Below are 25,936 nucleotides of genomic sequence, written 5' to 3' on the forward strand. Positions count from 1 at the left end.
AGGAGTTGATTTCAGATTTAGTGGAAATAATTTGCCACACATTTCCGTGATGCTCCAACCTCTTACGCTACACGTTTCACATAATCCGATTCAGCCAGTTAGCTCAGAGTGAAGAGATGATGTTTTAACGTGGCAGTAACGTTTGTCGGCTCGTTCAGAATTACTCCCGCCATATTCCAATGGAGGAACGATTCATCCCTGTGAGGGTCAAACAGGCTGATCTCCAGAACACAGAACATCTGGAGTGCACAAGCAAGCTAACAATGCTAACACAGACTGTAGAACTGGAACTATCTCTATTTGAAGTATTGCAGCATTTACAGCAATTAAAGCCAAGCTTAATATTTATCATTACAGATAATGACATCTGTATTGTACCACCAAGCTAACAATGCTATCACAGTCTCTTCAGCGCTTCTTCTCAGTTAACCAGCCTTATGAGTGCATAAAGTTACAAGTATTTACTATATCTGCACAATCTGTTTATTTACAGCAGCGTTGAACAGTAACGTTTCTCATTGTTGCTAAATAAGAGCTAAAACGCTAATCTGGCAGCAGAACTTTGCTGATTTTATCATTTACGTTAAGGGCCATGTGATTGGTGGAAGGTGACATCACCACTATAATAAAAGTGAAATCATGAATTAAATCTTAAAAACAAATAAAACCCCAAATGAAAATAAACCTATAATTATTAAACAAGGGTGAATTGTTTTTTTCAAATGAGTTGTTAACTTTTATCCATTTATTTAACATATGGTTGTTTCATTTACATATATTTCACAGTTTGTTACATAATAAATTTATTTTATATTCAACACTTTGGGGTTCCATGAACATGCTCCTAGATCATATTATAAAAAAAAAACATATTGAGAATTCAAACCTATAAGGTCTTTTTCAAGTGAAATAAATGCAAATGTAAATAAAGAGAAAAAGAAGAGAAGGCACTCAGACCAACATATTCGTTTTTGTGCTTAAACAAAGTAAATATTATCTGGGTAAACCACTAGAGGGCAGCCTACGTCTCTAGTTACTTCCACATGGCAACCACTTCAAAAAGCCAGCCTGGTGAACTCCACTAGTGATCAAACATCCCTGATTCTCCCACACTTGCAAAAGAATGGAGGAAAAAACCGAGCGGTACAGATAAAGACCTTAAAGCAGCTGTAAACAGACACACTGGACTGACATTAACACGGCACAGAGACTAGCGGCACTATGACATGGTACAGATGAAAATATTATACAAATGTCAAAAATATAAATCAAGATCTTCACAGAACGTCATTGGCATAATCATCATCACTAGTCCTGTCCTCTCTCTTACTCCACCGGCCTGAAAAGTGCCCTTCCTCTGAGGCTGAATCCTACTTTTTTGGCAGCAGGGGCAGCTTGAGGAAGAGATGAAGAGGAGGAAGAGGAGGAGGAGGACAAGGGGAGAACGGGAGGGGCAGGAGCAGCAAGGGTGGGCTGCTGCATGTTGGGTTGGCGTGACAGGAGCTCCTTAAACACGGAGTTCATCTGACGGCTGATCATATCCTGAGAGAGAAGAAGACAAAGAGGAATGAAGCTCCCCAGTCACCCTCGTTGTGTAAAGGCTGATCCTAATGACACCTCACAACTGTAGGAGAAGCTGCGTTGGGGCTGCGCTTCAGCTCATAGTGGTGGCGACTGTCGCATCATATTAATGTTTCTGCATCATCATAACTGTGACGTCACTAGTTCTAGCAGGGACAGCCTTCACCTTCTTTTAGGGTGCTGGTAGAAACACTAGGTGGGTAACCCCACAGCCAACATTTAAACAATAAGAACATAGTTTCATTCAAATCTAAAGTGGAAATTACAAAATTACTTTGGGTTGTTCAGCAACTGTAATGACCATCAACATTGTTTTTGACCCCATTGTTCTGGTGCGACCTTAACAAATGTAAAGGTGTGACCTCGAGCCTCAGAACTAAAGAGGCCTCTTGAATAATTTATATCCTATTAAGAAGACATGTCTACAAAATCCCAGAAAACACTGAAACATATATATATATATGTATATATATATATATATATATTTGTCAATCTCACACACCCTTAATGCAAGCAGCAAATGTGACTTTCAAGACGCATCATCACATCGAGTGATGACAACTTGACATTAGCGCATGCTCATGACATCATGTGTAACAGGTGTGACGTGTAACAGGTGTGACGTGTATCAGGTGTGACGTGTAATAGGTGTGACGTGTAACAGGTGTGACGTGTAACAGGTGTGACGTGTAACAGGTGTGACGTGTAACAGGCGTGACGTGTAACAGGCGTGACGTGTAACAGGTGTGACGTGTAACAGGTGTGACGTGTAACAGGTGTGACGTGTAACAGGTGTGATGTGTAACAGGTGTGACGTGTAACAGGCGTGACGTGTAACAGGCGTGATGTGTATCAGGCGTGACGTGTAACAGGTGTGACGTGTATCAGGTGTGACGTGTAACAGGTGTGATGTGTATCAGGTGTGACGTGTATCAGGTGTGACGTGTATCAGGTGTGACGTGTATCAGGTGTGACGTGTATCAGGTGTGACGTGTAACAGGTGATATGTTTAAAATTAAACCGTCCTCTCGTAGGCCACATTGCTGAATTTTGAGATAAGTCTGTTCAGCCACGACGCAACATGAAGCTACACAATAATCCAGAGATTTCTCTACAAACATCTCATCATCTTCCAAACCGCTTTTGTCCGTCATCGGCCGGATCCTATCCCAGCAGTCAACGGGCGAGAGGCCGGTACAAGCCTCTGTTTTACTGTCTGCTCTGCTGTGTCTACGTCTGGGTGTCTGTCTGGGTGTCTGTCTGGGTGTCTGTCAGGGTGTCTGTCTGGGTGTCTGTCTGTGTGTCTGTCAGGGTGTCTGTCAGGGTGTCTGTCAGGGTGTCTGTCAGGGTGTCTGTCTGGGTGTCTGTCTGGGTGTCTGTCAGGGGGTCTGTCTGGGTGTCTGTCAGGGTGTCTGTCAGGGTGTCTGTTTGTGTGTCTGTCTGGGTGTCTGTCTGGGTGTCTGTTTGTGGGTCTGTCTGGGTGTCTGTCTGGGTGTCTGTCTGGGTGTCTGTCTGGGTGTCTGTCTGGGTGTCTGTCAGGGTGTCTGTCTGGGTGTCTGTCTGGGTGTCTGTCAGGGGGTCTGTCTGGGTGTCTGTCAGGGTGTCTGTCAGGGTGTCTGTTTGTGTGTCTGTCTGGGTGTCTGTCTGGGTGTCTGTTTGTGGGTCTGTCTGGGTGTCTGTCTGGGTGTCTGTCTGGGTGTCTGTCTGGGTGTCTGTCTGGGTGTCTGTCAGGGTGTCTCTGGTGGTTATTTTCCCATTTGCGTGAAACTCAACGGCAAAAAGCCAATCAGCACTGAGATTCTCCAGATGTCCTTCAGATGTCAGTGAGTCATTGTTGAAGATGAGAAGCTGATCCTAGATGCGCTGTATGTTGAAGATATTTTAATACAGCTATCATCTGTTTGCTACTCCAGGAACACTCGTTCCTGTGTGAGGAACCTGAAACGATGTGAACGCACTCAGTGCTGGATTATTGGGTCATCGCAGGGTGAACCACCAACCTTGTCAACCGCTGTCCTCTCTGTCTGACCAAATGGAGGTCTGTCTGTGGGTCTGAAGCCGCCCTGCCTCACAGTGTCCAAAGTATGTCTTCGCTCCTGAGACCTACAGGACAAAAGATTAGAGACAAACCCCACAAGTGTTTCTGACAGACAAACCTGATATGAAAAGCTTCTCTTCAAAATCCATTAAATGACGGTTCTTGATAAATCTCAAAATTGAAGTGTGTAGAAATAAACCATATTTATTTTCTCACCGTTATTAATTAATAATCTCATCATCACATCACATGACTCGCCAAACCACCACGACCATCCACCCAAAGTCGATGTTTAGATGTTTGCCTGGCTAAAATTGGATAATTATCATAAAGGTGGAAAGAAGCACATAGAATTGGATACTCTCATGTTGGAGTACTCAAATACTCATGCATGCGTATTTGTAATCGGCCATCTATACTCCCAGGCTGCAATAAGGGCTCTTCTCTTTCTTCTCTACCTAAAATTTGATCAACATTCTGAGCTCCTCAAAAAAAAATCAGAAGGTGGAAGCTTGAATCATAAGTTTTATCCCACTCTCATCCGCATCTATACTAAATAGTACTGATTTTATTCTGTTTCATTTTAACTATTTTCTTCTCACACCTGTGCACACGTTAGAGCCATTATGTTTTCCATGGGGCCACATGAGAAACAGAAAATATTCTGGAGGGCCGGGCGAAAAGGCTGAACTCAATTCTGCATAATATTAATTGTATTTCTTTATTTAAAAAAAAAAAGCATTAATAGCATTGTTTGACAAGCTTGTAAGAGTATATGTTATACTTAAGCAATGAAAAAGTTGAGGTTGCCTTACAAAAAAATATAATTTATTCTATTACATTTCTCAAAACAATATTAAAATAACTGTGAACGTTTTACCATTTGTGACTCATATTAGTGAACATTTTTAGTCACATTTTCTCTAAAACACATTTTGAGTTTAATATACTGTTGGAAAGTTGTGTGAAGTTTCTCAGCATCCTAAAGACATCACAATATTGTCTTTGTGTTCATTAAGAAAAATGCATCATATTGAACTGTCACTAAATGCAGTTTTAGTCCATGCATGAGGTAGAATTAGAAAATGAGATGAACAGATGGATGGATGGATGGATGGATGGTGGATGGAGTTATTACGTCTGCGGTGCATCAGTCTTACACTGGTAGGTGTCGTGCAGCGGGGGAGGTTGGTGGGATTCGACTAGGGCTGCCCTCACTTCCTCTCTGTCTCCCCGGCAACGAAGCACTGTCACTGTTAACCCGCATCCTGTCAATGTGTGCGGAAACATTTGTAACTTTCTTGCATTCATATGCAGCAATGTAAAAGTTGGCGGTTCAGTCTGTGTGCGCTCTACGTGTGAATGCATTATACTGCATCGCACTGTGCATTCAAGGAGATTTGTGACTTTGTGTATTTGTACCGGACTGTATTCTCCGTCTGTGGATCTTCTACGGTCAAATTTCCAGTGCTGCCACCTCCTCCTCCTCCTCCTCCTCCTCCGTCATCTCTTTTTCCTCGCTCTGACCTGAGGGAGGAGAAAAAAAGAGAGATATTAAGCATATATTTTTTTCCAGCTACTGCAAACTAAGATGTGATATTAAGGCGGGGGTCACAAAATAATTGCAGTTAGGAGAAGATGCCAGTGTGAATATACGTGTGACGATACCACACAAAGCAACACAACAGACAAAAATATTACTTTCGTGAAATGTGGTGATTTTAAAGGGCTTTAAATACTGTTGACATCACTCAGAGCAAACCAAGGAAGACCAATTTCCCATTCCATCCCCTCACATAAAGTAGCATTACCATAATAAAGTGACCTTGATAATGTTCATCTAGAAAACTAGAACTGCATTTGTAGCATTATTTGCTTATTTATGCCTGAACTAGAAGACTTGTCAGCTTTGACACGGAACGGAATCGATTTCAGCTGCATTCTGATCTCAGCTCAGTCTGCAATAATAATATTGTTCATATTATCTTATCTTATTTATTATTCCATGGGCTGTAGTCCACTGAAGAATACACATCGAGCAAACACATCTCCAGTGCTGGTCAAAGCCTCCATGGAGATAAGCAATCTATTCTACCTTGACCAAAATTAAGTGAAAGATTTCAATTGTGATTAAATGACATCAACAAAAATGTGATGCATTCCTGTAGATCTTACTTTGCAGATTTAGTTAAACTTTTCTTGTTTTGCATTGAAGGAATCTGGCAGTCAGGAAGAAGTATTTGACTCAGTTTGGAGGACAACGCAGAAGATTACAGGAGAGACTGCCTCAAACTGGGAATGGGATTTTAACATCCTGTCATCAAGGAGCACCATCTTGGCAATCTTGGTTCGGAAATAAATGCGTCACTCACCCATCCAGCACGCTGATGTACTTGTGAGGGATGAGACCTTTAACCCCGCCCACTTCACCTCTCCACCAATCACAAGAGGCCTTGCTGTGAAGGATGAGAAGCTCGCCCATCTTGAAAGACAGCTCTGCTGGAGATCTCGCCACATAGTCGAACATAGCAACAGCCTCCAACTCTGAACACACAGCAAACACACAATGTGGTTACAACAAACACACAATCATTATGATGTATGAACATAAATGAATTATAGCATAAAGTCGATGTTTGCACTGTAAACGTGGTTTTGTCCGTGGTGCATTCGTGTGTACATGATGCCTGCACTCACCATCTTCATTGGGCAGATGCTCAGCCTCGCCATCTCCCTCCTCTGCGATTGGCTCACTGCAGAAAAAAGTCTGCGGTTATTCACAGTTCCTCACAGATCAACTGTCAGGCTTTTCTCTTTGTGCAATTACTCACTTCCAGTACGCAATTTCACAGGAGGCTTGATGTGAAATTGCCATCTGACCTAAGTGCTGTACTAAGATGGGACCAAGTCACCAATAATACTCATACATACATTATTTATTGAATACATTGCTCTAGAACACATGTGTCAAACTCAAGGCTCGGGGGCCAAATGTGCCCCTCCAAGTCAGTTTTTGTGGCCCCGGTAGCTGTGTGCAGACATTTGTTTTTGTAAAATGCTGCATCTGTTACACATGTTCTGAACAGCCCACATTTGTTGGTTGTTCTGCAGTTCTTCCCCTCTCAACTGTGACAAAAGAGTTAGTTAGCTAAAGTTAATGTCATAACTTGTGTTGGATGATATTTTTCTTTCTTTATTATTTAATATTTACTTGAATAAGTTTGATTATTGATCGATGGAGTAGTGTGGTTTTCTTAACCTGATCAATTGAAAGGATTTATGTTATAATGACAGCAATAATCTATCCATATGTTTTTACAACTATGCAATTGAATATGCAATGTTTGTAACTTAAGTACTGAACTGATCAAACTGAAAAATTCAGCAACATGGCAATAACAATAGCAACACGCTGCAGTCAGGAAATCAATAATCTGCTGGAGGTGACTATTGAAAGTTATTTGAACTTTTTTATTTTTTCCAGCATGTGCTGACATGTTGACCCCGGCGACATATGGAGCTCAGGATCAGCACCGGACAGATCCATATGTAGCCGGCTACATATGGAGATCAGGATCAGCACTGGACAGCTCCATAGGTAGTCGGCTACATATGGATCTGTCCGGTGCTGATCCTGAAAGTGACGTCTTTTCCGCAGCATTGATTCGGGGAATGTTCTTTATCTTGCCCACTTCGGTTGTTTTTTTTTGGTTTCTGCATGTCCATGACAAGACAAGGTGGTGGTTTTTTGGTTTTGCTTTGATTTTGTATCGATTATCTTTGTTCCTGCGTGATGATTAAATTTGAATGGAACTTTTCACATTATTAGATGTGTTAATTTATTCCCATCACAAACTTTGGTTCATACTTATGATTTTTCTCATTTACAGTATGGCTTTATCTTTTTTTTTTAAAGTGATATCAAAACTGAATATTTTATTGTAATTACTGTGGCAGCTAAATAATTAAATAAAAAATAATTTATTCCCATCACAAACTTTGGTTCATACTTATGATTTTTCTCATTTACAGTATGGCTTTATCTTTTTTTTTTAAGTGATATCAAAACTGAATATTTTATTGTAATTACTGTGGCAGCTAAATAATTAAATAAAAAAATAGTTATTTAACAGCATGTTAAGGAGTAGTTACATTTATTTTACATTAAATGACATTACATTTAGTTACATTTTTTCTGTGTTACGGTTTACATTTGGCCTTTGGAGGGAAAACATGATGCTAATATGGCCCTTGGAGAAAATTAGTTTGACACCCCTGCTCTAGAAGCTCAATTCCCATATAGTAGATATTAGACATATTGAGAGATTGGATTCTTGTGTTCAGAATCCAAGAGGAGCCAAGTTTAAAGTGCTAAACGGGTTTTACATGGAGCATTGGGAGTTGCAGAGAGATGCTTTAAGCACGGTGCCAAATTTCATTGTAAGAATAAAAACCATATAAAATACCATATGTCTTGAAACTACTGATGGTAAACTCGATTATTTTTACTGAATCAAGTTTAAATGAGTCACTCAGTAAAGAGAATCGTGCTTTTGAGTTATTTGAGTCACTGAATCAGTTACCCAGAAGGTGCATCAAAATATACTTCTGCTACCGACTGATGCTGCTAAAACAGCTGATTGAAACAGGGAAATAATCAATTTCATTGAGGGAAAAGAGTGAAAGATCAGGAGTTCTCAAAGGGATTTATTTTTATTTTTATTCTCTAATTGCATAAATTAAATATAAATACAACAGAGAAAAATGTGTGTTCAAACAGTGCAGCATTAGAAGAAGAATAAATATATACAATAACATGTCCAAAGGTAATAAATAAAAAAGTTGTATCCTTATTTTTATTAATTCTGTTTCCGCCAATATTATAAAAATATATTTTCTAATTTAAAAAGGCGGAATTAATTATTGTGTGTTCCCGATAAGTTGTTAAGTTTCACATTTTCATTACAGTAACTGCAACAGCAAAAGGCAGTCGGACACTAAAGTTTATCTTCACAATAAACAGTGGACGACTGACTGAATATATATTTTACTTTTGTCTCTTAATTATCTTTGCGGGACAATCATAACGTGCGGAGCAGCAGCCCCCCGGCTCCGGCGAGGAAGGGCCCCCCCAGGCTCAAGTCGAGTGGCTGCTGCCGCAGAAAGCTGCCTCCATTGAGTAAAATGTATTGATTGATGATCAGAGTGATAAGTATATTTATATCTATCACTAAATGCCAGGGGAATTTAAAGCAGGTATAAGTTGAGAAAAAAAAGGTTATATATGAAAATAAAGCAATGTTAGCATTAGGTTGTAAATTAAATTGCTTAATTCTAACATTAAAATCTGTCTTATTCTGTGATAATATTGTTTAAACTCCCTATTTAACTATTTTCAAATAGTAGTTATGACAATAGTAGTTATGATATTATATAATTTCTCACCAATACTCCTGCTCCAGAGTCATGTGCTTCTCATATACAGGGCCCGGCACTTCTGATTGGCTGGGGTAGATGATGTCATGCTGCAGGATCATAGTTTTGACAAGATCGTTGACCTGGGGCTGCTTAGCAACAGCCTCATCAGCATCCATCCCCCTGAGCAGGCTTGGACCAAAGCAGACGGCCAGATTGTATGGTTGCATCATGTTTTCATCGCTGTACTGAGACACACTGGGGAAAATACACAAAAAAAAAACTTTAAAAAAAACTTTTGACACCAACTTTGGATTTTGTGACAGTAACAGGTGATGTATGTAACAGAATATTCCACACTGTGCATCTTACTGATTGAGGAAAGCAAAGAGGTAACGCAGCACGATGAGGAGCGGCCGTGGGAAGGTGGAGACGACGGCTTTAATCTGGGCAGCTTTCTCTGTTACAGCCTCGATTTCTGATCACGCCAGAGAAAAAGAGAAGAAGCTGAAGCAGAGAGTGCAAACTTTCATTTCTAGTTTTGTTTGTTACAGTTCGTCCCTGTCTGCAGCACTAATGCGGTTTCACTTATATGTAATCAAAGACAAAACATTGTATGTGCTTTTTCTGAATTTGTTGCCGGCAACAATTTCATGGGTAAATACTTTATGTAGGTCAGCAGCCGGAGAGCTGCCCTTTCATCGCGTTGTCCGAGTCAATATAATCATCAGAGAATCCACAGAAATCAAACCACGTCGTGGTGGGTCGGCCTACAGGGAGGAGGTAGCCACCCTGGAGCAGTGGTGTGTGGACAATCACCTCTCACTGAATGTTAGTAAGACCAAGGAGAATGTGGTGGACTATAGGAAGATCAAGGACAAGATCCAACCACACCTTCTAATACCGCGGTTGAACATTGAGAAGGCCTGACCTGGGACTGCCATGTCACGGCAGTCGTAACAAAAGGCTCAACAGCGTCTGTACGGACTCAGGCGCCTGAAGCTTTTCGGCCTGAGACCCACGACAGAGGCACAGTAGAGCGCCTCCTGACAAGCAGCTTTACATCCTGGTGCGGCAGCTGCACGGGCAGGGACCGCAAAGGTCGTTCGCACCGGAGAGAGGATCACGGGGTGTGAGCTGCCTCGAATGGAGGACCCCTTCACCCGGCGCTGCCTCAATAAATCCCTGAGGATAATTACAGACCCCACCCACCCAGAACCAAGGCGAAATCAATACAATCAGCTAACACTATGCACATGCTAGCATCTTCTTAGAGCTAAAGTTGCTCTTTCCAAACATTCAATTAGAGTTTATATTATATATAAATATATATTTACTTTTTATAGAGTGTGAGGCTTCCCTCGGGTATTTTATTCATTTTATTTGCATTGAATGCTCTTGTGAAATTAAAGTTTAATCTTAATCCTAATGGGTGTGTAGTTCAAAATAAATGTTATTGCAAGCATTAACATTTGTCTGTTTGTTACCTCTTAAAAATATTCTGAAACACTTTAATGTATTTTTATTTGATTGATCTGAGAGATTGGCAGCGTAAACCGGCACTCTGTGAAAACAAAAAGAGAGGAAAACAAAGCGGTTGATTGAAAGAAGGGGTCTTACGGACACACTCCAGCAGCTGGGAGTAGCTGTCGTAAGGGAAGAGGGGAGGCTCAAGGCCTCTGAAGTAGAGCTTCAACACGCCAGCCACGGAGTCCAGGTCACAATCAGCGTCTGACAGTGGATCGTCTCCTACAGGAAGGACAACAGATGTGAGGCAGATGTTTTCAGCTGCAGGGCTTGTGTTTAAAGAAACACGACAGCTGAGCGCAGCAGGGTGACGGAGGGACAGAGTCATTTCGTCAGGAAGCAAAGTTTGCCTTATTAGTTAATTATATGAATCGGATTATTGTGGAGCCACAGGCTTTCATTGTTTTTCATTCGAAAAGAGCAATAATCAATATTTTTATGTCAATTGATTACTCATAGCCCCGCGATGCACTGGCGAAGCATGCGGGGTGTACCCTGCCTCTCGGCCATAGCAAGCTGCGATAGGCTCCAGCAAATTATCTTCATCAATTCACGTTCTCGGCAGAGTGTCTGTAGCTATTGATATCCAACTACCTATGGAGCTGTCCAGTGCTGAAGTTCTCCTTCAGGATCAGCACCGGACATCTCCGTTTATAGCCGACTACCTATGGAGCTGTCCAGTGCTGATCCTGAGCGCCAAATGTAGCCGGCTAATAATGGAGCTCAGGATCAGCACTTGACAGCTCCATATATAGACATTGATGAAGATTACTGGTTCTATTTCATCTCTACTGACCGCCAGTTATCCACTGGATGATCCTTTTGCATACGCAGTTCGAGGATTTATGACTTTTTAACAAGCTTAGTTCTGAAAACAGAACAGAACAGATGCATAAAACACATTTACAGTGTCCACTCTTTGATCCGGGGGGGGAAGGCATCGGGGGTTGAATCGCATTTAAAAAGTGGCGGAAATCCTTCTGCGCATGTGTTGCCGACCACAACGGAACTGGAAAGTGAGAAGTTCCTCTGCTAACTGCGAATAGATTCAATAACTTTATCTTCGTTTAGCATTTTGGCCCAGTATTCTCAGAATCGCTGCTTTATTATAGATTTTGCCGTATCTACAGTTTTCCCTGTACTAATTTCCACAAGATGCCGTACTGCTCAAAAAAAAATCATATTTTCCCTGACAGAAATACGGGACAAACTTGTTCGTTGACAGGTATGCCATAGCACGCCAGAGAGGGAGATAAATCTGAACTAATGATTTCAAGTCGGAAACATGATTGATGCATGAACAATGACTTCGCTCTCTTCGTTGGAGGTAAATGGGATACAATACAAATGGGAAACTCCTTCACCTCTCTCGAATGCATCTCTGATGAGGTTGACCTCCCTTTGTGACCCCGGAACTCTAAATATCCCTTCATGGTGGAGGCCTGACAGACACACAGATACAGATGATAATGCATATCCACAGGCACCAATAGGGCATATTTATACAACAAAAACCGTCCACTCAGTTCTTACTGCCCTGGGCATGGCTTAAAGACTGACTCACCGTGAAGGTTTATGAAGCGAATGCAGCTTTCAACCACCACAGGAATCTGCTGCCCAGAGCTCTGCAGAAGACAGAGGAGCGAAGGAGGAGCGATGAGAGCGTGACAATCGGTGGGAGGAGAGGGGACGCAAAGAAGTAGGCTGACAATTACAATCAAATCAAAGTGAGAAAATGTATTAGGTCAATGCAATGCAAGGAAAATCAGGAAGAAATTGAGAAAGAGGGAAGCAGATCATAAAAGGGTGCTTAATTACAAATTCTGATTAATATTAATTATTTAGGCTTTCCTCTTGTATTTACAGTAATACCTCGACGTATTGTACGTGCTGCGGAGAAGGTGATTGGCTGCAAGCTGCCATCTCTCCAGGACCCGGAGGCGTGTGGGTCGGATCACAGCCGACCCTTCTCACCCTGGACACAGACTCTTTGACCCTCTCCGGATGGACCGGCTACGGTCCATCCGGACCACAACCTCCGGCCACAAGAACAGCTTCTTCCCCTCGGCTGTAAGACTCATGAACACTTAATAATTCTGTCTCAGATTCATGAAAATTTTACAACCGGTAACTTGAACTGTTCTGTTTGCACTGCATGATTATTCCAGTTTTACTGCTGCTAATACACATCTGTGTATCCACTCCAGATGCTGCTGTTTTTGTGCTGTGTTCTGTATTCATGTTGTTGTTTTTTTACTTCGTCTATTTTACGGCATACCCTAGCATAGTGCACATTCTACCGGGGTGCCGTCCAGCGTCCTCACTGGATCCATCAGTGTGGTTTGGAGGCATCGGTGGACATTTCGATTTCTACTGTTTACCTTTTGGAGACTTTGATTTGATTGATCTCATGCATTGTTGTTTGTTGTGTTTTTTTTCAGAGACAGAGAGAAACGGTTCTTCAACTTTCCTGTATGCTCAAATGCATCATCTGACGGGAGAACCGTCCAGAGAACCGTGAAGCTGGCCGGACCAGCCAGCAGCGTGCAGCTGCCCTCACTAAAGGACAGTCTCATCCTACCCAAGCCTCCTCCAGTCCACCCTGCTGGCCTGAGAGAGTGTTCCAAGTGCCACCAATGCGTAATAACAACAAGGGGAATATCTGGAATATGTCATATCACCCAAATTACTCTGTTTCAATACTCTATTTTTATATTCATGTTTTGTTTTCATATTTCTGTAAATATATAATGTGTCTGCTTGTCTATGAAGTTTGTGCAATTCATTGATTGAATGTACAAAAGATAAAGAGAACATTCATGCATGATTAGGAAGTATTTCTTGAACCAGGTTGCTGACCAAAAGTTGAAAAGAGACACAACGTCATGTTCCTCAATGGTAGCTAAGGGCCTGGCCAGCGTGGGAATCAGCCCACTGGTGTAAACGTATGACAGAGGGAGTGACAGCAAGGGTTTGGTACCTGCATCCGAGACATTCTCCTTCTTCTTCTGCATAAAGCCAAGCAGAGAACAGAGAAGGAACAGATTAGAGAAGGATGCAGAGAAAGAAATAAGGTGAACAGAGATTGAGAAGTAGCGGGAAGGGCACAGATACACTCAGTAGAGGAGTCGAGAGAGGAGGCAGCAAAGAGGCAACACATGTTAATCCCTTTCCCAGTGGAGGAGGAGATCAAAGGGGGGGGGGGGGGGGCAGCAGTAAGCTATGCGCACGCTGGGGAAGAAGCGAGCACGAGCTGCAAGAATCACCCATTCACTCGTCCACCTTGGCCTGATGGGCTTCTCGCAGTGATCTCTGTTGGAGGGTTGAATAGCCGTGCAGCCCAATGCAGCAAGCAAACAACAGGGTTAAAAGACGGGTCGGCTTCTGCGTGTGCGTGTGTGTGTGTGTGTGTGTGTGTGTGTGTGTGTGTGCGTGTGTGTGTGTGCGTGTTACCTGTATGTAGGAGATTATGTCTGAGGTGAAGAGTGTGTGGAAGAATACGGAAACAGGTCTGGACTTCCGAACACGCACTGTCCGTGCACATTGCATTCTGGGAAATATAGTAAATAATAATACATTTTATTATCAATAGATTCAATGGTGTTTGATGTTATCAGTTACCGTTTTAGTATCCCCTTCCTCCAACATTCTGCTTTTTCCACCACAGAATATTGTCCAGATTAGCATTTTAGTTTAATTTAATTTAATAGCTCTCCTCCTCTCCTCTCCGTATCCTCTATGCTCTCTCCATATCTCCAAGCCTCTCTCAGTCATTCTCACTTCAGTGTGTGCTGAGTAAATACTCTGTTTACCTGGAAGGGTCACTGTCAACAGCCTCAGCTGAAAGAAACAAATAGAGAACAAATGAAAGAGTCATTGCTTGCTTGGGTGTCGGTGCAAACGTGGCACACACGTTCTCATTAAAGCCTCTTTATAGATGCTGCGGCTACTATGTTCTTTTCCAAAGGCACTTTATGCTATTGAGTGATGCTCAGTGAATCAGCCTCAATGGAGAGTGGATAGTAGTTCAAAGCTACATTAGCTGCTATTAGCATAACGCATCAGAATCTCCAATAAAAATGTCAAGTTTGAAATGCATGCTCAGTATGCGTGTTAGAAGTTCTATGCTAGTTGTGTATTGGTCCGATGCACCAACCGCCACGTGGAGGATCTGATCATCATTCGGGCGGCTCAGATGGTAGACGGGTTTTCCATTGACCGCTAGGTCAGCGGTTCGAATTCCGGCTCTGACTGCCCGCATGTCTTTTGGGGTATGAGTGAGTGAGTGAGTGAGTGAGTGAGTGAGTGAATGTGTTCAGCGCTTTGAGCACTGCGAAGATGGAGTAAGTGCAGTCCGTTTACCATACCATAATTTCAGTTCCCCAGAAACAGCATAGCTGATAAAAATGGACGAGAAATCAACATTTGGGGCGACGGTGGCACAGGTGGTTGAGCGGGTCGTCCTATGATCGAGAGGTTGGTGGGTCAATTCCCGGCTCCGGCACATGTGTGTACACTGTCATTGTGTCCTTGGGCAAGACACTTCGCCCACATTGCCTGTGTGAATGTAGTGAGCGAGTGAATGTTGGTGGTGGTCAGGAGGGGCCGATGCCGCAAACTGGCAGCCTCGCTCCTGTCAGCCTGTGTCTACAATAGTAGCTTCACCTCCACCAAGTATGGACTGAATGAATAATGCACAATGTAAAGCGTCTTTGGGTGCCTTGAAAAGCGCTATATAAGACCAATGAATTGTTATTATTATTATTTGTGAAGACATTGGCTGTTGGCTCTCTACATTCCCAGAAATCATGAGTTGTGAAACATGGTGACATTGGTGAGCTACAAATGAACGTCCAGAACTTCACAAAGGTGCAATGTTTATTGTGAAAGAATTTAAATTTAGCCTCCCTGGATCATCAGCAGAGTTTCTATATTGTTTCAATATCCTGCAAGGGCAGAAAGGAAACAATCCTCTGCATCCTCAGAGCTGCAAGTAACCAAATATCAGACACTAACATGGGCCTGCAGTGGCTCAGTCCATAAGGACTTGGCTTGGGGGCCCAAGGGTGGCCAGCCCAAGACCCGTGTGGACCACAAAAAGTATGGAATGTGCTTTGGAGTTGGAGATGGGCCAGTTCACCTCCCGAGTGGTGCCGAGGGGCCCCTGAGCAAGGCTCCGGACCCCACAAGTTGCTCCCTGGGTGCTGCTACGGAAAAAAATAATTTCCCCACTGAAGGACTAAAAAAGTTCAAATGGACATGGCTGACGTGATGTTGTGTTAAAGAGCCACTCCTGTGTTATATCATCACTTCGTGTTTATCTGAGGAGCGAACAGGAACTATTGAGTTCACTTGAATCGGACAAGGTTAGCTGAAAACGTTCACGAGTTCATTTTAAGAATCATTTATATTTACATGAAGCATTAAACGATCTCTGTTGTTATTTTTGACAGGCTGTCCACAAGCGATAGTAAAATTATTACAAATTGTAAATAAATAATGCTTGATTTTCTCTGTATGTAATGCCAAAACAAGACTGTTTAACACAAGGTGCCACAAAGTATCGCAATATTCCCTGCAACAAGCAAGAATATTGCTGGTTTTGCTACATCAGTTTGTCTTTTTCAGTCTTATATTGTTAGTTCATGGGAAATCAACAAAATAAAACCTAAAATGTAATTATGTTTACAAAGATATTTTGTATCAGGGTTTTGACCGATCCCTCACAGAGAGGAACATTAGAGACAGTGTTTGGTTCTTGGTTTTAGAACAGTACCTTTCTGTATGGCACCTTGTAGAAGATCATGTTTGGCTTGAAGCTTGGACGTCATAGAGCTGCTGGTGAGGACCTCCTTCACTTTCTAAGACAGAAAAACAAATGCCACAGCACAGCGACGCTCTTTCAGTCCTCAAAGTCATCACAGCGTTTTTATGAGCCTTTCACAGTAACCAATGGTAACCATGCATCAGTGCTGCCAATCGCCTCATCTACAGCCCCTTCATCCGGCTGTAGATGCTGGAGCCTATCCCAGCTGTCTACAGGTGAGAGGTGGGGTCGCCAACCCAATCACATCTATATATATGTATGAATTTATTTTGTTTACTAAGGTCAGGTTACAAAGTCAAAGTTTACTAATGGTATGGCATGGTATAGCCTTTTTGTACTGGAGAATAAAATCATTCCAATATTCAGCCGAAATGAAATAATTTAGCTAAATCCAAATAGGCAACTGGCCCTTAGTTATTCCTCTTTTCGGGAGCCAAGCCAGTGCCAAGTCCTGCAATGGTAATGCTTATTAATTATATCCAAGGTAAATACAGGAGTTTGTATGATCTTGTTCGATTATCACATCTTCAATTTAATTTCTAGGAGAGAGCTTGATTGCTGGGTGACTTACATTAAAGGTCACATATTCTACCCTTTCCCCACAAGTTAACGCAGACACTTATATGAAATATCTGAGCCAGTCTTCACCACAAACTAAAACATTTTTACCCATTTTCGCCGGAACATTACCACCAAAAATAAACTTTAAGTTGCTAGATACGGTGTGTTGTGTTTAGTCAACACAGCTGTTATAGCAGTAGTGTGGTGGAGCACCAAAAATAGCTCAATGGTACTATAGCTGATCATCGAATGGGCTCTTGAGAAAATGGCGTCACTCTGAGGGAGGTGGCAATCCAAGCACTGGTCTGTGCCCAGTGAAAAATAACTTCTATGGAACACTCTATAGTGCATCATGGACGAATCATAGACAGCTGGGCTTTCACTACACTCGTGAAGTTAATGCACTGCTCCAACAGTCAAAAAACATGATTGATATTTTTTAAGAGCCGTGGTCTTACTGATATCCGCCTCGCCTCGGCGGAGATAATTAGGATGTTATGGAATCGCCGCAGTTTGTCCGTCTGTTAGCACAATAACAGATCTTGATGACATTTTCAGGAACTCTTGGGAATGTTACCAGGAAGAGATTATTACATTTCGGTGACGATACAGAAGAGATCCTGGATTAGGGATCACTTTGAAACTTTTGTTATCATTGCAGTTAATGGAGCGTCAAAATTTGTTCCTCAATATCTCGGTTGATTATTGACCGATGTTTATGGAATTTGACAGTCATGTAGTGTGGGGGTCTCTATCTCACCACCGAATTTCATCCGGATCGGATCCAGAATAAAAAATATTGCATTTTAAAATTGAACGCCCAATTTAAAATCAGTTAAAAATACACATTAACTCTGATAGACTTTTTGCTTTTTATGGTTGGTGTATAAAGATACCAAGAACTATTTATAACCTTTTGATGATGATCCAGATCATCATGTGGACGGTGTAAATCTAATTAGGAGGGGAATGAGCTGCTCGGCAGAGGTCTGTGCTCTCTGGGTGCTTTTCAAGTTAAACTATCATTCAAACGATGAATAATAGCTATTGAGTACACAGAATGACTAACACAATGTTGTTCACTGAAACACAACCTGTCAACACATGCACATGCAACTTGCACCAGCTGGAGGCAGGTTAGAGTCAGCGTACAGAACAGTACTAGCTGATTACCAGATAGCACACAGAACAGTTTATTTCATCTCATGCCCCCAAACACGTTTCGGTCACAGCATGATGACAATACTTTGAACATTTCCATTTAGCCCACACCGATAACTCACTGTGAAATAGTAGGTCTCTGTTTCCTGCTGATTGGCTCGACGCTTGGCAATAGTTAGCTTTGGGGCGGAGCTTCCTCCTGGGGGCTCATGTGATAGGCTACTGGGCACGTCGGGGGAGGGGTTACAGTCACTTTCACACATATTGTCCAGCAGGGCTGTGAGAGTAGCTTTAAGTGTTTTATTGACCTGAGAAGAGAAAGAAATGCTCTTTCGGTAAAATCAGTAAATTAAATTTGAAAACTTTTATCAATAATCAGCTAACCTCCTCTGTTTCCAAGGTAACGGCAGCAAGCCGAGATTGAAGCTGCTGGAATCTCGTCTCCAGCTCATACCTCACCTGGCTCTCCGCACTCACCTCACACACCTGAAACACAAAACACAAAAACAGGCTATAACAAAATATCAGATGATAGAGAGAATTCCATTAGAGGGTTTATTTAAATCACTAGGGTGGATTAATAATAAAACAACAACAACAATATAAGCTTGTTGAGACTTTTCTTCAAAAGGTGGTGAAAAGCCTTTCTGAGGATGTCCCTTTAAGACCGGATCGTGATACCATTCCACGTGGAAAGGTCTAGTTAGGTGTTTTGGAGCATTCTACAATTTCCACGTTTTCTGTTTGTCTGTTTCCAACTTTTATGAGATATGATGCTTGCATAATATTCAGAATAAGCATATATTTGCAAAAATGTATGAAGTTGAACTGCAACTGTTTTAAAACGATTGGGAAATGATTGCTTTTTTGTCAATTCTTAAAAGTTATCCCAACCTTTCAGGAATCAGGATTGTACGGTAGAATTCTTAGATTGTAGTCTATAAACTCTATACAGGCAGCTTTGTGTAGCAATGTGTACAAATCAAATCTGCCTTGTACACATAGTATTCCTGCACACTAATATTTCAGTGATCAATAGCATCTGTGCTGCTGTAAGTAAAACACACCAAACACACTGAAACATGATCGTAAAGGAGAGACAAGGAATATTTTCTGGAGATGTTGATGTTGTTTGTTGCATATAAATGAAAATATTACAGGATACTTATATGCATCTTTGATAAAAAATAATAATAATAATTATATTGCCATCTGGGGCTGTTAACCCTTGGACAAGCTCATGTGATCAAATCTGGCCTTCCTTCCAAAAATTGTCGACACCCCTACTACTACTGCACTTTCTGCTTGTCCCCAGAGGGGTCACCACAGCAAATCAACGTTCTCCACTTCACCCTGTCCTTTGCATCGTCCTCCCCAACTCCATCCACTCGCATGTCCTCCCTCACTATGTCCATGTATCGTCTCCTAGGTCGATTAGCTTTATCCCTCTATAGTTTCCACAACTCTGTATGTCTCCCTTCTTCTTGAAAATTGGCACCAGCACACTTCTCTTCCATTCCTCCGGCATCTTCTTCCCCTCGAGGATTGTATTAAACAACTCCGTTATAAACACTACAGCAGGGGTGTCAAACCCGTCCGGTGGAGGGCCGAGACACTCCAGGTTTTCCTTCCAGCCGGCCAATAAAGCAGGTGATTGTAATTATCAACACCTCTGATTTGAGAGAAGGAACTCATTAGTGAGATCAGCTGCTGGTGAGATGGTTGGAAAGAAAACCTGGAGTGTCTCGGCCCTCCACTGGACAGGTTTGACACATGTGCTCTACAGCTTCCTCTCCGAGACACTTCCATACCTTCACAGGTGTGTCCTTCGGTCCAACTGCCTTCCCATTCTTCATCCTCTTCATTGCCTTTATAACTTCACTCGTGCTAATCTTCATCACTTCCTGGTCCACAACATGTTCCTCTACTCCCCTTTGTTCTCTCTCATGTTCTTCATTCATTAATTCCTCTAAATACTTCTTCCATCTTCCTACACACTACTGGCCTCTGTCAACACCTTCATCACTCTAACATGCTGAACATCCTTCCTGTCTCTACTCTTCATCACTAACATGCTGAACATCCTTCCTGTCTCTACTCTTCATCACTAACATGCTGAACATCCTTCCTGTCTCTACTCTTCATCACTAACATGCTGAACATCCTTCCTGTCTCTACTCTTCATCACTCTAACATGCTGAACATCCTTCCTGTCTCTACTCTTCATCACTCTAACATGCTGAACATCCTTCCTGTCTCTACTCTTCATCACTAACATGCTGAACATCCTTCCTGTCTGTTTCTCTGTCCTGCCAGCCTGGACAGATCTTCCTCTCCCTCTTTACTATCTAACCTGCATACAGGTCATCATATGACCTCTGTTTGGCCTTTGACACCTCTACCTTTGCCTTGCGCCTCATCTACCTGTACTCCTGTTTACTCTCTTCTGTCCTCTCAATGTCCCACATCTTCTTATCCAACCTCACTTGCTGTATACACTTCCGCACACACACTACACTTCCTGGTTCCACCACCAGGTCTCCTTGTCTCCTTTCCTTCCAGAAGACACACCCAGTCCTCTCCTACCTGTCTCCCTGATCACCTGAGCTGTTGTATTCCAGTCGTCTGGAAGCCTCTCTTGTCCACCCAGAACCTGTCTCACCTCTTCCCTGAAAACAACACAACACTCTTTGTTCTTTAGCCTCCACCACTTTTTCCTTGGTTCTGCCTGATTTAGAATATTCATACATGAAATATAAAAGAATCGTGATGCGTCCGTAGTCAGCTGGGATAGGCTCCACCAACCCCTGTGACCCACAAGGCAGACAAAGTGATGGACGACGAGATTATTGAGGACGCCTCATCTACAAAGGGAGTCTGTGGCTCAGTCGGTAGTGCGGTTCCAGTGACCGATAGGTCAGCAGTTCAAATCCTGCCTCTGTCCACATGTTGAAGTGTCGTTGAGGAAGACACTGAACCCCAAATTGCTCCCAGTGGGCCTGGCAGCAGTCACCCACTGGAGTATGAATGAGTGTGTGGATGTGTGGCCAAATTATAAAGCGCTATATAAATATAGTCCATTTACCATTTACAAGAAGATAGATGGATGGAAGGAAATATAAAAAAATAAATAAACAAGGAAATCAATTCAGACATTTATGAGTCATTAGGGAAATGTTAAAGTAAAATTAAGGGAAGAAATCCTGGATCTGCCTTTTTTTCTGACTTGCTTCATTCTCCAATTTCAATGCGAATTTGTCCAATATCTTTTTTGTTCTAATCCTGTTGATTAACTAATAAACCAACTGTAACATTTGTTAAATCTGCTGGACACATTATTATTTGGATCTGCAAATTGTTTGTTTGTTTGTTTTAATAAAAAAAAAATCCACAATGTTGAGGAAAATAAACAAGAAACCTGGACCTGCACCAAAGGTTTAATGGTGTCTACTCTGGCCAAAAACCAGTAAAGGTACTAGATAAGCTATATGCCAAAGGTTCAATGATTATTTGGTGTGTAATATTTTTGTTATACATAGGCTCTATAAGTGTATAAATGTCCAAATGTAACCCCCCCAAAACATTAGAATGATTTTGTTGGGAATTAAAACAAGAAGCACAGAGACATCACCTGGTCCCCCTCATGTGGGTGATAGTTGAATCTGAAGGGGAGGCAGAAGGCGGTGTCATGTTGCTGTAGCAACGCATCTCTGTCTCCACTCTGGTCCAGGGTTGTCACAGTAGCCTCCAGCTGCTTTAGCCCCACCTCCTCTGTTTTCTGGATGCGCCACCTACTGGTCAGGTAGCATCTCATCACCCTCTCCACCGACAGATGGAAACCCAGGTCACAGCACTACCATGAGGGTGGAAAGGAGGAAATGATGACGTGGTATGGTGGGGGTGGAGGAAGCAAAGTCGTGTGTGAGAAATGATGCTTGGTGTCATAAACACACACACACACACACACACACACACACACACAGACAGTGTCCATACGTCGATGAGGGTGCTGACGTCCTGCAGGTAGTACTTGTTCATAGCGGCATTGGCTGCTGCTAGATTCAGCAGATAGTCATTACGAGCCTTAGTACACTTCAGCTGGGTCTCCTGCACTCTGCCATGTCTCTGTGCACACACACACACACACACATATATACATGTATACAAGAGCATGATGACCATAAATGAAGGCATAAAGAAAATGCTTTTTAGGTTTTAGGGATACATACTGAGACTTCATGTCATCCAGCATCTCTCTGTCTCTCTCTCTCCTGTGTAAGAGAGACTCTTACACACACACACACACAGACACATACACGCACACACATTCATGTACTCACTTTTTCCATTAACCTCTCCATTTTCTTGACTGAACTCCGCCTCTGTCCGGCTGATTGGCTGAGGCCGAGCTCGGCAGACTTGCCGGTGTGCCTCTCCTCCAATCGCTCTGCTTCCTTCAGCTTCCCCTCTGCTATTAGACAGTCTGTGTGGTACTGGTTGTACGTCTTCAGCGCCTTCATGAGGACACACAACAGAAACAGTCGCTGCCATTGAGATACTACATTAGCTTGATACTGTTATATATGGATCCTGAAAAAAGGCTCACCGTCTGCAGCTCAGTGGTGACCTTCAACAGCTCATCCTGCATCTGGATGCCAACCTCTTTGCTCTGCAATTCACAGAAGTATGTTTGGACTTCATGGGACATTTCACGACATTATATCTAAAATATAATATATAAATATAAAAAATAAAATTATATATATATATATAAATGAAGCTCATGTTACAAGGAGAGCATCTTAGCTTAGCAACAAGACTTGAAATAGGGGTTTGCACTTCAGGGCCACCGTAGATGCGAGTATTTCTGTGGCATGATTCAAGAATGTTTCAATATTTTTGTCACACATTTTTATGGACATGCAGTATCTTCCATGTAATGAATAAACGCTTTTTGACATTTGGGTAATTTAAAGCATTTTATTTTACAAGTAGAAAAGCATAAGAAGAAAAAAGAGAAGAAAAAAAAAAGTAGAAAAGCACTCAGAGAGCCCAGACCTCCGCCGAGCAGCTCATTCCTGTCAGAATTAGATGTACTCCGTCTGTCTGTTAGCAAGAGAACTCAAAACGTTCTGGACAGATCTTGATGAAATTTTCAGGAAATGTTGGGAAATTCGCCAGGAACAGATTAATTTTGGTAATGATCCAGAATATATCCTGGATTATGGATTACCGGTAATTTGAGATTTTCATTAACATTGCAATCAATGGAGCTTCAAAATTTGTTTCTTGATATCTCGATTGATTATGGACCAATGCTTATGGAATCTGACACAGTCATGTAGGGTGGGGGCCTCTATCTCACCACAGAATTTCATCCAGATCGGATCTAGCATGACGTTAGGAAAAAATATTACATGTTAACATTGAAAACTCTATTTACGGATTCAAAAGTCTGTTACAAATACACATCAACTCTGATTCACTTTTATTTTCATGGTTCGTGTATAAAGATATACCAAGAACAATTTAGAACCCCTTGGTGCTGATCCAGATCACCATGTGGATGGTGTAGATCCAATTACAAGCGGAATGAGCTGCTTGGTGGAGGTCTGTGCTCTCTGAGTGCTTTTCTAGTTTCGCTTGTGTCCATGTGTTTGACTAGTGTGATTGACGGCAGCAGAAGGATGGAGACATGGCCTAATAATAATGACCTTGGGAAAATGTATTGTAGATCATGATAAAAAGAGAGGATTATTTGATGCTCTTCTTTTTAACATTGTGAATCATAAAGTCCTCCAATGAGTCCCAATCCTGTTTACCTCAGATTTATGGATATAGACTCAAGATACAGCTCGAAGTTTAACGTTGAGATGTGATTTTCAAAATGCAGTAGCCACTTACGAAGGATGTTTTTTGACTACGATCACCTTTATTGTCACTTTCACAGTGACATAATACTCTAACAGCTTTGCTACACCTCAGTATCTCAGCATTCAGTATAATCAGTAGCTTAATGTAGAAGCCTGACCTTCAAAAGCAAGAAGGTGAATGAAGGACTCTGCACCACAGCCACTCACCCGTTTGTGCAGACGGTGTGTATCCTCTGCACTGTGTGTCAGCCGCTGTGTGAGTGTGCTACAGCAGGTGTCGCCCGACGCTGCATGTTCCCGGCTCTCCAGACGAGTTTGAGTCAGCAAAACGGACCAGACCTGGCACACAGACTGTCCCCATTGCTCCTTCCTGTTGAAAAGCGCATTCTCTCTGAGATATGGTCAGACGAAATGCCCACAGTCACCCAAACGTTAGGGAAGACACGTGTCCCCCCCTCGCTGGGTGCACACTCACTTCTTTGTCTTGTGGGTGAATCGCTCTGTGAGTTTTTCGAGGGCTCGGGCGTATTCGGCCTCAATATCACCTCGACGTCGGAGAAACTCCGAGAGGTCTGAGAGCTGCTGCTGCTTCACCTCCACCTGGGAGTCTAAAATCTTTATCTGGTCTGTCAGCTGGGCCCGGAGGTCTGAAAAAGGCAGACGGGGAAAGAAGGAGTTCATGTCCCTACATGCTGCGGATTCGGAACCCAGTGTGATGTGCAAGCACAGTGAATATTTGCAGGAATTATATACTTATTTTGATTACTATGGATATATTTGTTTACATGTACAAGTTGAAATGTAATGAAGGAGGGACGTCTTCTTCTTTCTTTGCTGTATTTTGTCAGACTTGCTCCTGCTTGCAGACCTTACGTGTATAAAGTATGGAGCATGGAGACACTGAGTGCTGTATAAAGTATACTTATACTCAAACTAATGTGCACTTGTGAATTATGAAATGAAAACTGACGCAAATGCACACATACAGAGAGAACCATGTCCTGTGATCACGGCAGCGCTTTAGGCCTGCGGTGGATTGGATGACGTCTGGGAACCCCCACGGCTTAGTTGATCATAAAGAAAATAATTTACTGAGAGGAAATACAACAATGCATATTAGCCACAGTTGCTCCAGGCAGCAATAATTGATAGCATACTGTAAGTCCTGTCATTTAAAGGTGTGATTGTGACTGTCCAAAGTCCAAAGCAGGAGGAGCTCAGTCCTTTAACCAATCATAAGCTGGTATTCCACACATAATCTTGTACGTAAACACGGCTACGCTTGCAGCAAGTTGGCTCTTTACTTCGGTTTGAAAAGGCTAATATATGCTCACTAATAACACCACACCCTCTCTCTCTCTCTTTCTCTCTCTCTCGCTCTCTAGCTCTCATCTTACTGGCTCTCTCTTTCTTTTCTTCCTCACTCTCACCCACTCTGTTTCCCGGCTCCTTCTTTCCACCCTTTACTCTTTTTCTCTGCCTGTGTGAGTACACAGCCTGCGGCTGACTGGATAGGAGGAGACAGCATCACTAATACTGACTATAAATACACTGTTGTAGTACAGTAAAGATAGTCGTCCGACCATGGCAAACAGAGGCACAGCAAGCAACACACAAGGTGTGGTAACGGTCATGCGCCCAATCTGTGTCTTTGAGAGACCCTGCATGGATTGTCTTCATGCTCAAAGGAAGGATTTGATCAACTCGTGACGAGTGAGTTTGAGTGCATCCATTCACACGTTCGTTGAGAGCCTACAGGTGGATGGCTGTGCGGGGCACCTGGAACATTCATGCATCAATGCTGTTTTAAATGCAAGAGCATCAAATGACTGTGATGTGTGCTGTGATGAGGGAAGGATATGAGCACATGTACAGCGACTTACCTTTCATCTGTGATTCATACTCAGCCAGACTCCCCTTCTCCCTCCTCAGTTTTCCGTGTGATGTCATCAT

General features: G+C 42.4%; 1 protein-coding gene across 1 annotated transcript; it reads right to left on the reverse strand.

Moving 5' to 3' along the window:
- Positions 1-1,326: 1,326 nt before the first annotated feature.
- LOC137899289 (SLIT-ROBO Rho GTPase-activating protein 3-like) lies at positions 1,327-25,936 on the reverse strand. The gene is made up of 23 exons (XM_068743316.1): positions 25,867-25,936; positions 24,459-24,630; positions 24,191-24,353; positions 22,717-22,779; positions 22,451-22,624; positions 22,107-22,235; positions 21,742-21,963; positions 18,495-18,596; positions 18,233-18,418; positions 16,338-16,422; positions 14,374-14,401; positions 14,015-14,111; positions 12,126-12,186; positions 11,926-12,003; positions 10,655-10,783; positions 9,407-9,512; positions 9,065-9,292; positions 6,317-6,372; positions 5,992-6,163; positions 5,042-5,146; positions 4,780-4,887; positions 3,582-3,684; positions 1,327-1,542 (listed from the first exon to the last, which is right to left on the reverse strand). Exons 1-23 carry the CDS (start codon positions 25,934-25,936, stop codon positions 1,327-1,329), a joined length of 2,853 nt encoding a protein of 950 aa, XP_068599417.1.

The sequence above is a fragment of the Brachionichthys hirsutus genome, chromosome 2 (assembly GCF_040956055.1).
Source record: "Brachionichthys hirsutus isolate HB-005 chromosome 2, CSIRO-AGI_Bhir_v1, whole genome shotgun sequence".
Classification (NCBI taxonomy): domain Eukaryota; kingdom Metazoa; phylum Chordata; class Actinopteri; order Lophiiformes; family Brachionichthyidae; genus Brachionichthys; species Brachionichthys hirsutus.

What these genes read in the sequence shown, in the direction of transcription:
- LOC137899289 (XM_068743316.1), bottom strand. Translation starts at nt 25,936, where the DNA reads ATGATGACATCACACGGAAAACTGAGGAGGGAGAAGGGGAGTCTGGCT. An exon ending in CAGAGACCTACTATTTCACA is followed by an intron (nt 16,423 to 18,232) that starts GTGAGTTATCGG and finishes TTTCTGTCTTAG; the next exon opens with AAAGTGAAGGAGGTCCTCAC. An exon ending in CAGAGATGCATTCGAGAGAG is followed by an intron (nt 10,784 to 11,925) that starts GTGAAGGAGTTT and finishes TCCTTCCTGTAG; the next exon opens with GAGACGATCCACTGTCAGAC.